Consider the following 14,288-nt stretch of genomic DNA (forward strand, 5'->3'; position numbering starts at 1 on the left):
GTTTTAATGTTTCTATCTTCCGAACTGATTTTAATTATGGTGACATGTGCGTTTATTTTGAAGTACTTATTTTATGATGATGTTTACTGCATTTTTCTATTTATATTCGATTTACCGTACTTCAGATCTATGATATATTTTGTTTTACTTAGCCACTTTTAGTTTTAAATTTTCAAGTTGAGGTTTATCGTTATTTATTATACTTTTATAATTTTATTTGTAATATGATTTTAAATTATTGAATAGCGTTTTTGGAAAATGTTTTAAGAATTTTTAATGTAATTTTTAGACTTAATCGAAACGTATAGGTTGGGTCTAGGTGTTATATTTTATTGGTATCAGGGTTTTTGGTTTTTAAACCTTGAAATGTAAATGGGTCCCACATAAAATTTTAAACTATTTTTAAAACGTTTTACAAAATTTCTATAAGGCCATGTCACCCATTTTTACAAGTTAAATGTGTCCAGTACTCCAGTGCCAATCTAACCTTAAGTTTACCTCTTGTAGTAATTAAAGATCTTTCTCGATGAGTGCCAGACAAGGTCGTCGGCCTAGCCGTGGGCGAGGTCGAGCTGCTAGATTTACTGACCCGGTTTATGACACTAATATAGACCTACCACCTGCTCCTAAGATAGATATGATGACTCTTGTCAGGGGAGCTCCTGACTCTAGTTCTGAGCCTACGAGAGTGATGCTAGATGAGACTCTCGGTAAGCAGTTTATGTAATTGATTCAGGGTGCTTTTAGAGCTACTGGTGTCGTCCCTGAGGTTCTGATTACTCAAACATTGATTTCTAATCGAGTAAGAACTTTTGGAGGTCCGATTAGAAGAGCTCCTATTGAGGCTGAAGATTGGCTCCATGATACAGAAAGATGTATGGATCAGTTGGGTTTGGACCCAGCGAAGAGATATCTGTGAGTTGTTGCGATGTTAGATTGGAATGCCCACACTTGGTGGGAGTCAGTAGTTAGTATTGTCTCAGTTGATCGTTTAACTTGGGATTTCTTCAAAGAGCGTTTCAGGAAGAGTTTTCTGGGAGAGCGTTATCTAGCTGAGAGATGACAGTAGTTTTAAGACTTGGTGTAGGGAGATATGTCAGTCTCCGAGTACAAGATAAAATTCTTGAAGTTGTTAAAATATGGTATTAATCTGTAGCCACTGAGAGAGATAGATGCTGCAAGTTTGTTCTCGGACTCAGATATGAGTTGCGTAGGTAGGTTGTGACCCACCAGGATAAGATATTTGATTTGCTAGTGAGCAGAATGAAACATGATGAGGAGGTGGATACATTAGCTCTTGATAGATATCGTGTTGATAGAGAGCGACCTAGGAAATCTTTCGGCCCTACTAAGTCTTCTGCACGTCCTGGGAAGAGGACTCGTACTTCGACCCTCCAGAAGAGCACTACGAGTTCCAGGCCTGTAGCGTCTCCACCTTCAACTGTTAGTCGAGGTGATTCTTTGGATCTACCTCAAGTACTCCCTTGTGACTATTATGGTAATCAACACAGAGGAGAGTGTCGTAAGAAGACAACTGTCTGCTTTCATTTTGGATCCAGTGGCCATTTCTAAAAGGGCTGTCCATAGCTAGCTTCGTATGAACTGACAGCTACCCAGACTCCTGCACGTTCTCATGTGTCAGTTCAGACCCCAACCAGAGGTCGTAGTCAGGGAAAGACTTCTGGATCAGCATCCAGGGTAGATTGTAGAGCCCGATCCTAGCAAAGCCGAGGAACAACAGTTTTAGAGGCCAAACAATCAACTTTAGCGTATGCCACCCGACGTCGGGATGACAAAGATGAGCCAGAGGTTATTGCAGGTACATTTACCATTTATTCTGTCACATACTTTGCATTACTAGACAATGGCTCCACCCACTCCTATATATCAAGTGAAGTATCACGAGACCTTCAGATTCTGATTGAGGACACCGATAGTGCTATTATGGTTATGACTCTAGTAGGATAATCAGTGGTTGTGAGTATGGTATTCCGGCGTTATCCTATGGAGGTTCAAGGTACAATTTTTCACGTCGACCTTATGGAGTTTTTTAGAGGAGTTCAATTTAATTATGGGGATAAATTGTTTGAATGAACATAGGGTCAATTTGGATTGCGAGTACAAGAGAGTTACTTTGAAGACTTCTGATGGTCAAATTGTTGTGTTAGTTGGTGAGCGTCGTGACTATCTTTCTAATATAATATCGGCTTTGGTTATTAATTGAATGGTCCAGAAGGGTTATGATACTTTCATTGACTGTATTTTGAACACTAAAGGTTCATTGTCCAAGATTAAATAAATTCATACAGTTAGCGAGTTTCCCGATGTCTTTCCAGAGGAGTTACCAGGGTTACCTCCTGATAGAGAGGTAGAGTTCGAGATTGAGACTTATCTCGGATCTACACCTGTTTTCATGGCACCTTATCGCATGGCCCCGAAGGAACTTAAGGGGTTAAAGGTTCAGTTACAAGAATTACTTAATCGAGGTTTTATCAGACATAGTACCTCACCCTGGGGAGCTCCAGTCCTGTTTGTGAAAAAAATGGATCGCTGAGGCTATGCATTGATTACCGGAAGTTGAACAAGTTGACGGTTAAGAATAAGTACCCACTACCCAGGATTGATGACTTATTCAATCAATTACGATGAGCTACTGTATTTTCTAAGATCAATCTTCGCTCGGGGTACTATCAGTTAAAAATTAAGGGTTCAAATATTGCGAAGACTGCTATCCGCACTAAATATGGGCATTATGAGTTCTTGCTGATGCCTTTTGGTTTGACGAATGCTCCCGCATCTTTTATGGACCTGATGAATCGTGTGTTCCATCTATATTTGGATCAGTTTGTAGTAGTTTTCATTGATGATATTATGGTCTATTCTCGGACTGAGACAGAACATGACGAGCATTTGAAGATTATTCTATAAACCCTGAGAGAGCATCGTTTGTATTCTAAGTTGTGCAAGTATGAATTTTCGCTTCAGGAGGTGTCATTTCTTGGGTATATTATTTCTGTAAGAGGTATCCAGGTCGATCTGAGCAAGATTGAGGCTACTGTGAGTTGGAAGCGACCCAATAATGTCTTAGAGGTTCGCAATTTCTTGGGTTTAGTATGATATTATTGATGTTTTTTCGAGGGTTTCTCGATCATTGCTTCTTGTTTGACGAAACTATGAGGAAGAATGTTCTGTTTGACTGGGGCGATGCACAATAGGAGAGCTTTTGAGAAATTAAAGACGATTTTGACTTAGGCTCCAGTTTTGACTAAACATGAGCCCGGAAAAGATTTTACAGTGTATAGTGACACTTCACACTCTGGACATGGCTGTGTTTTGATGCAGGAGGGTAAGGTAGTAGCTTATGCATTCTGTCAGCTGCGCCCATATTAGTGTAATTACCTGACCCATGACTTAGAGTTGGCAACAATAATCTTTTCTTTAAAGAAATGAAAACACTATCTTTATAGAGAAATGTTACATTTTTACGGATCATAAGAGTTTGAAGTATCTTCTGACCCAGAAGAAACTTAATCTAAGGCAGCGTCATTGGCTTGAGCCTCTGATGGACAATGATTGCATGATTGATTATCACCAGGGTAAAGCTAATGTCATTGCGGATGCTTTGAGTCGGAAGGAGATAACTGACTTGAGGTCCTTAATGGTCAAGATGAAGTTATATGATGATGATACTTTATTAGCAGTATTGTAGGTTAAACCGACCTTGGATGAGGAGATTAAGGCCAAGCAACCTCTTCATAGCTCCTTGCTTCCCATCATTGAGCAAGTAGAGTAGGGGACAACCTCAGAGTATGCTTTTGACCCAGATGAAGTTTTATGTTTCAAAGGTCGATATTATGTGCCTGATGATCTAGAGTTAAGACATGTTATCCTTAGTGAGGCTCACAGTATTCCATATGTTATGCACCCCGGTGGAGATAAGATATGCCAGAATCTGAGAGAGAGGTATCATTGGATCGGCATGAAGAAGGACATCTCTGATTTTGTGGCTAGATGTTTGACTTGTCAGCAAGTTAAGGCATAGCACCAGCATCTGTCGGGTTTGTTACAGCCTATCATGATTCCCAAATGGAAATGGGAGTGTATTACTATGAACTTCATTACGGGGTTGCCTTTGACTCATTTTGAAAAAGGATACGGTCTAAGTGATTATTGATAGACTTACAAAGTCAACTCAATTCATTCCTGTGCGGGTAAATTATACGTTGGACAAACTGGCTAGATTGTATATCTCAAATATTATCAGATTGCATGGTGTCCCTTTATCTATCATTTCTGATCGAGATCTGAGATTTACTTCGAGATTCTTGAAGGCACTACATGAGGCTCTGGGTACGATATTGAATTTTAGTACAACATTTCACCCACAGACTGATGGTCAATCTGAGCGAGTGATTCAAGTTCTTGAGGAGATGTTACGGGGCTGCATGATTGATTTTCGTTGTAGTTGGGAGAACTTTTTTGCCTTTGACTGAGTTTTCTTACAATAAAAACTTCCAAGCTAGCATTCGCATGGCACCGTACGAAGCACTTTATGGACGTAGATGTCGCACCCCGATCTGTTAGACTGAGTTGCGTGATCGGAAGACTTTGGGATCTTAGTTAGTGCGTGAGACGAAGGACATAGTCAGATTGATTCGTGACCACCTGAAAGAAGCATTTGACAGGAAGAATTCTTATGCTGACCAGAGGAGGAAATATATCCAATTTGAGGTTGGAGATCAGGTCTTTTTAAAAGTATCCTCATGGAAGAAAGTGTTGAGATTTAGGTGCAAGGGTAAATTGAGTCGAAGATATATTGGGCTATATCGTATCTTGAAAAGAGTAGGACCTGTTGCATACCAAATAGAGTTGCCTCTCCAGCTCAGTCGTATTCATGATGTCTTTTATGTGTCTATGTTGAGGCTTTATCGTTCAGACCCAAGCCACATCATTCAGTTTGAGGATATTGAGTTGAGGCCAGATCTAACGTATGATGAGGAGCTTGTTTAGATCTTGAATCGAGATGAGAGGGTATTGAGAAACAAGCGTATTCCTATGGTAAAGGTCCAGTGGAGTAATCGAGGTCCTGCAGAGGCCACTTGGGAGATAAAGGAATCCATAAAGACTCAGTTTCCGCATTTGTTTACTCCAGGTAAATTTTGAGGATGAAATTTCTTTTAGAGGGGGAGATTTGTCACAACCCAAAATTTTTTTTTAGAAGAATAGAATAATAAAAAAAGTTAAAATTTAGGTACTAAATTGAAAATTATCAAAGTTTGCAGACCGTTTAAGGAATTTTTAGAGAATTCAAGGACTAGAACCCGAATTTGCCCATTTTTAGACCCAGTAAAAAATAAAATTTACCCGATCGGTTTAACCTCAAATTTATTCCCCAAATTAAACCCAATCCCTAAACCTCCAAATTATACTTTTCTTATCAACTTCTTTATCGACCAAATACGTCGTCGTCCGACCACCCCAGCTCTACCCACCACCACCAAAATACTCACCATCGAACGGTAATCAAAACCCAACCCCTATTTCATCGAGAAATAGTGTCGTTCGTCGTGGATCAACCAACGCAAAGTCGTCGAAAAACCCCCCCATCGTCGAGTGAATCTTCGACGTTTCAATCGCGTCCGACGTTGTTTCGCATCACTGTCGTCTCCACTGCACTCATCGATGTCGTGTGATCAAAACCCGACCGGTTTTGTTCATAGTTGATGCGCTGTCGTCGACCACCGTTGGGTAAGTTAACAATTGGTTGATTGGTGATGGTTGGATTGGTTTATTGGTGATATTGGACTAATTTTGGATGAAATTGAGGCCATAATTGAATTGGAAGTAATCAGCCGGTGAAATGAGTCTCGGACGCCACTGCACGCGCCACCACGCGCTGGCAGTGCGTATGGTGGTCTCCTGCCGGTCCAGGAAATTTCTGGAACTGGTCCAGGCAAATCCGAACCAGGTTTGACCCGACCCGAACCGTTGACATGACTCGAACCATTGACCGGTCTGACCGTTGACCTTGATTTGTCTGACCGTTAACTTTGATCGAAAAAGTCAAAATTTTTTAAAAGTCCTATTTTATGTTTTTCGACTCCCTGAGTCCGATTTTGAAGTTTGTTTCGCCAAATTCAATCCTAAAAAGCCTCCAAATTGACTGTCAAACCCAAATATGCTTATATAATTAAGTGCTTTAATTTCGAAATAATTAAAGTAAAACTTGAGACTGATTAATTGTTGTTATTTGAAGGTACTCGAGACTTATCTGATCGCTCGCCAGCTCAACCCAGCTCTTCTCGATCCGTTTAACCAGGTGAGACGATAGTCACTCTTATGAACCGTGAACTTTATGAATACTCGATTTGAATATTACTTCAACATTAACTCAGCTTGCCATGAATTAGGTTCGAGCATTGTAGTAAAGTGTGACGAGGCCGGTGCTCAATAGTTTTGATGTGTGCCCCTATTTTACGAGGTGTGTTCCCTATGTGCTACCCGATTATTTTATCTGATTTGAAATATGTTTAACTAAAAATCATGATTTACTGATTGATGATTTATGGGCTATGACTGAATGATGCATGATATTTGAATATTTGTTTTCACTTGTAAATATGATTTTGCCGAATATTGATAATTTAAATTACTGCTCATTATGCGAATTTTTTTATTGAAACGTTTTCTTTGGGTAGGATGAAGAATGGAGGTTCAACTCTGATCAAGCTGGTAAATTCTTACGGACCTAAGGCGACCCTTGGGTAGTCTCTGCGGCCCTGAAATCTTTCTTGGTAGGCCTAGCAGCCCCGGGATCTTTCTTGGGTAGGCTCTCAAGCCCCAAGATGCTCTATTAGATTGGCTCCTTATATCCAATGGGTATAAGGTAAGTCCTATGGATGCAGTTCTGGGGAACTGCATATGGTGTACGGGAAGAGGGTAAACTACGAGTTTTAAAAACTTATGCTTTATCAGGATTTCCATGATATTTTACCGGACTATTACTTGATTGTTTTACATATTATGTTTTTTATTGCACTATTGGGACACACTGAGCCCCTAACTCACTTTTCAAATTGTTTTGCCCCCTTTCAGATACTTTTGGATAAGCACCCGAATCTGGCACTCGGAGGATCAACACATTATTGAAGAACTTTTTGTTGTAATGTTTCTATCTTCCTAACTACTTTTAATTATGGTGACATGTGCCTTTATTTTGAAGTACTTATTTTATGATGATGTTTACTGCATTTTGCTATTGATATTCTATGTACCGTACTTCAGATCTATGATATGTTTTGTTTTACTTAGCCACTTTTAGTTTTAAAATTTCAAGTTGGGATTTTATCGTTATTTATTATACTTTTATAATTGTTGTTTGTAATATGATTTTAAATTATTTTTTTGGAAAATGTTTTAAGAATTTTTTAATGTAATTCGTTAGACTTAGTCAAAACGCATAGGCTGGGTCTAGGGGTTACACTGAAGCTTCTCTTACTCCTGAGCAGGGTAATATGAAATCCAGAGTCCATGACTGACTTTTAAAATACAGAATTATAATGCTTTTCTCCGATTGATATTATTGTTTGTCTGCAGACCTTTCTCTTGCTCTAGAGAATCACATTGAGCAATCCACTGCATTGCCAGAAGAAGGTAATGGACCAGAAACATGCAATCCTTCTGAGAATGAAGATGGTTTTATTGAAGAGGAAGCGCCAGTGGCAGAGGTTGTTGATGAGTTTCCTGGTGATTCGCAGATGCTTTCTGATTCTAAGCCCAAAACTGAGGAACTGCCAAAGAAATCATATGCATCTATTGTGAGTACTAAGTACGATAATGCAACTTAATATGCTTCTAACCGTCTTGAGATTACTTGGTGCTGTTTTTCTTTTCATATACAGTTTTAATTAGTCTCATCTATTATTTCTCTAGGAAAGGGTTTTGAAAGAGAATGCAGTTCCTTCATCAGTTCCTACACGTTCCCTCGTGATGTATGCAGTTAAGAGCCATGGGCGTCTTGGAATTGGTGCGTCACCTACTGCTCCAGCCTCTGCATCTGATGAACAAATTTCTAGCAACAATGTTACAGAGAATGGGTATAATCATGATTCGGAAGGTGTCCTTGGTTTTGTCAATAAAGCATGGTTTTAAAATTTTTAGCATGCAGTTTATTTGTTATGTGCATTACTGTGGTTTTTTAGTGTTATTATATCAACCTGTGGATCCTATTTACATGAACATTCTTTTGATTGTGGACAGCCAAGGGTCCCTCTATCTATGTCAAAGGTCTGCCCTTGAATGCTACACCTAGCATGCTGGAGAATGAGTTTAAGAAGTTTGGACCTATCAAGAGCGATGGTATTCAAGTTCGAAATCAAAAGGTAGGTACTCATTTTTAATGTATGAAATTGTGCCTATGTAGTCGATTAACATTTTCTCTGTATTTAACTACAGGGATTCTGTTTTGGTTTTGTGGAATTTGAAATGGCAAGTTCTGTGCAAAGTGCTATAGAGGTATTTTCAGTTTTTTCCTAGTCCTGTGATGACACCTTTTCATTATTTTTTAACATTATACTATTAGTTTACATACTTTTTGATATACATATGCATGGGTGGTAACAATTTCTGCATTAGAACTTGCTTTTGTTGCCGGCATGAAGGTTTTGCTTCAGCTTTTGATTTGGCTTCTATTTCTGTTCCCTTGAAAATTGCTCGGCTGAAGATATAATTGTGTCTAGATTTTAAGTGAATTACTTTTAGAAAGTAATTGTACATTTCTTGTGTTTACTGAATTAACTTAAGGTTTTAGTGGTATTTAGGACGAAATATTGTTTCTTCCCCTTCTCTCTTCATTATCTTTTGCTGATACCTATTAGAGTTTAGAAAAAGCTATAATCTGACACAAAGGTGCATTCAAATGTTAAACTTACATTTATTTTTGCATTCAAATGTTATTAAGAAATGAGGGAGCCAGGTGGTGTGGAAACTATGGTGGTGGTGGAAGGGGCTATAGCCGACGTGAGTTTGGTAACAGGAGCATCAGTAGAGGATATTCAAATCGTGGAGATGGGTATCAGAGGGGTGAGCACATGGGGCGTAATGGAGTCCGTGTGAACCGCTCTGGTGAACCACCGTTCAATGCAGCAGCCAAGAATGTGGCACCAAGGGTATCAGCTCCTGCTTGAAGAATGTAATCCAAATATCGGTTAACAAGCAGTTTTTCGTGTATTGATTGATCAAATTGTTACGTAGAGTTCAGAGGAAAGCACCGGGAGATCTTCCGAGGTTTGTTTAGGGTTTTTGTAACATTCCCTTTAGCTCATTTTGTCATCTATATATATATATATATATATATATATATATATATATATATATATATATATATATATATTGATAGGTATTGAGATGGCAAGATTTATTCTTATTTTCCATTTAGTTGTAATGATTATTCATCTGGCAGATACAGTGGCGGATTCAAAATTTTGGGTATAAAATCTTAGGGCCGTTTGGTTTTAGAATTAGAAAATATTTTCTGTTTTATTTTTAGAAAATAGTTTTAAAAAATTAAAAAAAAATAATATAAATAAAAATTTGAATTCAAAAATAAAAATAGTTAAAATATAATTGGTATTTACTTTTTAAAAATAGAGATGAACAAATAGTTATTAAATAATTATATTAAAATATAGTCATTAAAAAACTTATTACATAACTTTACTAGGTAAGTTATGCAAATATAAAATAATAAAATTGATAAAAAAAATTTATAAAATAAAAATTATTTTAGTTTATAATATGAATATAATCTTAATGCATATTTGACATCAATTAAATTAAAAGAAACACACAAAAAATATTGTTCTAAATACGAGCATACAAAAATATCATTAAAATAAAAATAAGTTTAGTGGTATCTAATACCCACATGTTTTTGAGGATTAAATTAGTATAGCCTTTAAATTTTTATTGCACTCAATATGACCGTTAAACATAAAAAAAATCTAATCACTAACGAAATCAAACATTGACTATTATGGTGCATGCATGATAATTCACAAAGACAATCTACAATACTGATGTAATAGTTCATGATGCTGTTGTGGTGGTACATGATGGATGATAATGTGATACGTGGACTTAATTGATTTTTGGCTAAGTTCGAGGGCCTAATTGGTTCTTTTAAAAAGTTTAAAGACTTAATTAATTTTTTAGAAAAAATTATTTAAATTTAAAATAGAAAATATAAACACTTATTAAGATATTTAATACATTAAATATAAAATACTACAAAATTAAATTATTAGAAATGTTTAGTTTAAGGACCAAACTGAGTGTGAAAAAAGTTTAAGGAGCATATTGACTTTTTGCAAAAATTTTAAGGCTTTCAGATACCATTAACTAAAAAAATTATTGTTAAAAGATTTGAATTCTTATAAGTTAAGTTAAAATATCTCGTGTTTTTCTATTTTTCAAATTTTCAAAAAATAATGTTATTGAAAATATTGAAAATAGTTTTTATATTTCACTTATTTTTGTTTTCATTGTCTACAAATCATTTTCTAATTTTATAATTAAGTATGTTTTATTCAATCTTTTCTATTTTTTAAGAAAATAAAAATAGTTTATATTTTCTAGAACCAAATAGACTCATAATTTTTTTTGTTTTAAATAATGGGCGTATAAAATTTTTTATTTCCCCCCTAACTTATTAAATTAAATTTAATCTAATCATTTTATTAAAATTATCCTCATGGGATTCAGTGCATCAGACCATATTATTTTGCGAGATGTACGTGACTTTTTGCAGTTGGTTCTTGCACTAACGACGCATTGATACCGACATTTTATTTTTATGATTTTTCAGTTGTGCACCAATCACCTTTTTTTCTTAATGGATGAAAAATTGTGTAGCGATCTACTTATTAGATTGTTGTTTAGGGTCCGTTTGTTTCCCGTAATTGAAATTACGGAATTGGTTTTCCTCGAATTTCCGTATTTATTTCACGTAATTCGTTTTTCGGAAAATATTTTCCCGTGTTTGTTTCACGTAATTCGTTTTCCGGAAAACGTTTTCCCGTGTTTGTTTCACGTAATTCGTTTTCCGGAATGTAATTCATTTTCCTAGTAACAGAATTTCCTTTGTGTTTTCTGTAAAATGACTTACGGATTCATTTTCCGTAAGTCATTTTCCGAACTTTTCACTTCAAAGCAAAAATACTCAAAATAATTTTATTTTATGAATTTAATATTAATAAAATATTTTAATATCATTTTCATCAAAATATTAATTATTAAAATATTTAAAATATATTTATTAATATTTATAATAATATAATATATTTTTAATATTATATAAATAATCAATTATATATAATATAAGATATTATATTTTTATTTTAATAATATATAAATTTTTTATATATTTAATAATGAATAATATTATTTATATATTTCAATAATATTTTAGTAAAGATATTAAAATATACTAATTAATATTTTTAAAATATAATATAGTACTATTATTTTAATAAATAATTAATATAATTTATAAAATTTTATTTCACTAAAATATACCGAAAAAATGTTTAAATAACATCTTCCAAACATCATAAAACGTTTTCCAAATGTTTTCCAGAAATGTAATTCATTTTCCAGAAATGTAATTCATTTTACAAAAATGTAATTCATTTTCCAGAATTCAAATTCCAGTAATTCAAATTCCAGTAATTCAAATTCCAGTAATTCATTTTCTGGAAAACCAATTACAGCTAAACAAACAGACCCTTAATTACGCTTCACTTCGTTAGTCAATAAAGGAAAGAAATAGGTGGAGTGGAAGTGCGGATTTAGAAATATTTTTTTAAAGGTGTGTATACATATATTGGCATCATAAAATTTTTGAATGGGATAAGTACAAATAAAATTTTAAGGTAAGCACGGTTCGTAAAATAAGTAACTAATTAAAGAAGATTCATAATAAGCACGAAAAATTTCAAAGTAGACATCATCAATAAAATAATTAATTAATCGAAGAAAATTCGGAGATTGTGGCTCCACGACTAGGTGAAGCCCATGCCTATGACTAACGAGAATGATTTCACCAATATTTAAAATATAAAAAATAAAAGAAAAAGTAAAACCGAGTACATGAGCTTATAAACAAGTCAAAAATGTGTTTGTAATCGAGTCAATAAACATGCTTTTTTATTTAACTTAATAAATGAACGTTACATGAATAGTTCATCAAACATGTTGATTTACACTATTGTTCTAGACTTCTATTTAATAGCATTTACCCTCAGAAGAAGAATAAAAATTGCAGATAAAGGAGAAAAGATTACAGGCTAATAATCTAAGAGTCGAACATCTTTAAAAGAACCTTATTTTATATACTTCTTGTATTGAAAATGTAACTAAATAATTCCCGAGATTAAAAAATGGAAGCCAAGTTGGGGGATCAAGCTTCCCATGCTTGGTCAAGTATTTACAAGATAAAGGAGGCACTGAAAGACGATTTCTTCTGGAGAGTCAGGTATGAAGGTGAGGCAAGATTTTCTTGGATCCGGGGGATGCTTCCCCTATTTCTTTGTCAAGTTCCTATATAGATAATGCGGAGCATCCCTTCAAATGTTCGAATTTCATTCTATCGGGAGTTCCTTGGTGGGATGAGGGAAATACCAAACGATTTCTGACATCGGACACAAGTAGAGTGATGAGTATCCTTATAGCTCCCTCCCGTAACGATAGACTGATTTGGAGCCACCACACCACATGTTGCTTTTCGGCAAAATCCGGGTACAACTGGCTGCTTCTTCACAAGGGACTTCCTTGGGATCAAGGGAAAATCAGAAAATTCTCCCACTTTGTTTTTTCAATTCATGCATGGATTATTATATGTATGTATAGGATAAATCAAGAGTATTATATCCCAATTTGGAGAGTGTCATGATGCGATCCCCTCTGGTGAAAAACTCAAAAATGTCCGCATTGCTGGTGGAGGTTGCTCTCTTTGTGGTGAAGCCATGATTTCAACGGTTCACGCCCTTAAAGACTGCCCTAAAGCGCGATCTACTCTGTTGATCTCTGGGCTTAAAACCACATTTGTTGACTGGCAAGGGGACTCTTGCAGAGACTGACTGGAATGATCTGCATCTCAGCTGGACCGTGAAGGTCTCTCGAGACATGTGTTACATTGGAACATCTAGAATAGAAGGAACAAGTGGATCCACGAAGGTGAAATGCAAGAGGATAGAGATGTAATGATCAGGGTTTTAAAAAACAGTCTGCGACAGCGATTTCGGCCGCGATATAGCGGTTTCGCCGCCGTCCGATTTACCCGTGAAGTCTGCAATCACGGTAAATCCGAAATAACGAAAAACGCGACCGTGACCGCGATTTGAAACCCTGGTAATGATTGCAGCGTGGAGTTTCTACTATGAATTCTCCGAAGCTAGGAATGACCTCTGGCCCCCAGAGCTGAAGATGCTCAAGAGTTTGGAACCGACCTTTGCCTAACTTCATTTAGATTAATGTTAATAGGGTGTTTTGTACGGCCAAAGCTTTAGCAGCTATCAACTTAGTTGAAGGGGCAACAATGCCATGGTGGCCCCTTTCTTGGCTGAATCGATAGAAGCCATCGCTTTTACCCAAGGTCTTAAATTTGTAATTGAAAACAGGTGGCAGCACACGATCATTGAAGGTGATGCAATTTTCATATGGATCGACTCGCTAATAGTTAGGAAGACGTCTCAACCATCGGATTGATGCTCAACGAGGCTCACGGGATTTTAGCCAATTACTGAGATCCCAATGTATTTTACGTCAAATGAATCTCTTGACGCTATGTAATCCTTGACGCTATTGGAATCTAATGAATCTCTTTTTTTTAAAAAAAAAAAACATCCCTTAACGGATATATCAACATAAATTTCGAGTAATATAATTTGCTTGCTTTGCAAACAACCCCTGCGGGCCGCATATGATGACATAAAACTGAAGGGCCCAGAAATTGGCAGTTGATTCCTGAGCACACCTCCTCAGAGTTCCCAACTATTCAGGATACTTGGACCTGCAGAACTGAAGTTTACCATTCTTAACTTGGATGCCCATCAACAAATTTTAAAGACCAAATTATCTATATTTGGTGCAAGTTCCATTAGGCTGTCTCTGATCATATATAGAATTGTATTCATATTGCATGTGACGTAAACTGAACTGCCCTTTAACCCAAAAAAAAGTTTGCCTTTAAGGAATCAATGATTTCTGTGGACAATGATAATGCATCTCTC

At 36.0% G+C, this 14,288-nt stretch overlaps 1 protein-coding gene across 1 annotated transcript; it reads left to right on the plus strand.

Annotated features, from left to right (window-relative positions):
• Positions 1-6,706: 6,706 nt before the first annotated feature.
• Positions 6,707-9,289, plus strand: LOC120158153. Its single transcript, XM_039169066.1, has 8 exons — positions 6,707-6,712; positions 6,830-6,886; positions 7,464-7,509; positions 7,597-7,817; positions 7,933-8,096; positions 8,260-8,381; positions 8,455-8,514; positions 8,960-9,289. The coding sequence occupies exons 1-6, from the start codon at positions 6,707-6,709 to the stop codon at positions 8,309-8,311; spliced, it is 546 nt and encodes a 181-aa protein (XP_039024997.1). The 3' UTR covers positions 8,312-8,381; positions 8,455-8,514; positions 8,960-9,289.
• Positions 9,290-14,288: the final 4,999 nt, after the last annotated feature.

The sequence above is a fragment of the Hibiscus syriacus genome, unplaced genomic scaffold (assembly GCF_006381635.1).
Source record: "Hibiscus syriacus cultivar Baekdansim isolate YM2019G1 unplaced genomic scaffold, ASM638163v2 tig00111308_pilon, whole genome shotgun sequence".
Classification (NCBI taxonomy): Eukaryota; Viridiplantae; Streptophyta; class Magnoliopsida; order Malvales; family Malvaceae; genus Hibiscus; species Hibiscus syriacus.

Coding starts and splice junctions, on each gene's coding strand:
- LOC120158153 (XM_039169066.1), top strand. Junction 7,510..7,596: donor TTCTCTTACTCCTGAGCAGG/GTAATATGAAAT, acceptor GTTTGTCTGCAG/ACCTTTCTCTTGCTCTAGAG. Junction 8,097..8,259: donor AACAATGTTACAGAGAATGG/GTATAATCATGA, acceptor GATTGTGGACAG/CCAAGGGTCCCTCTATCTAT.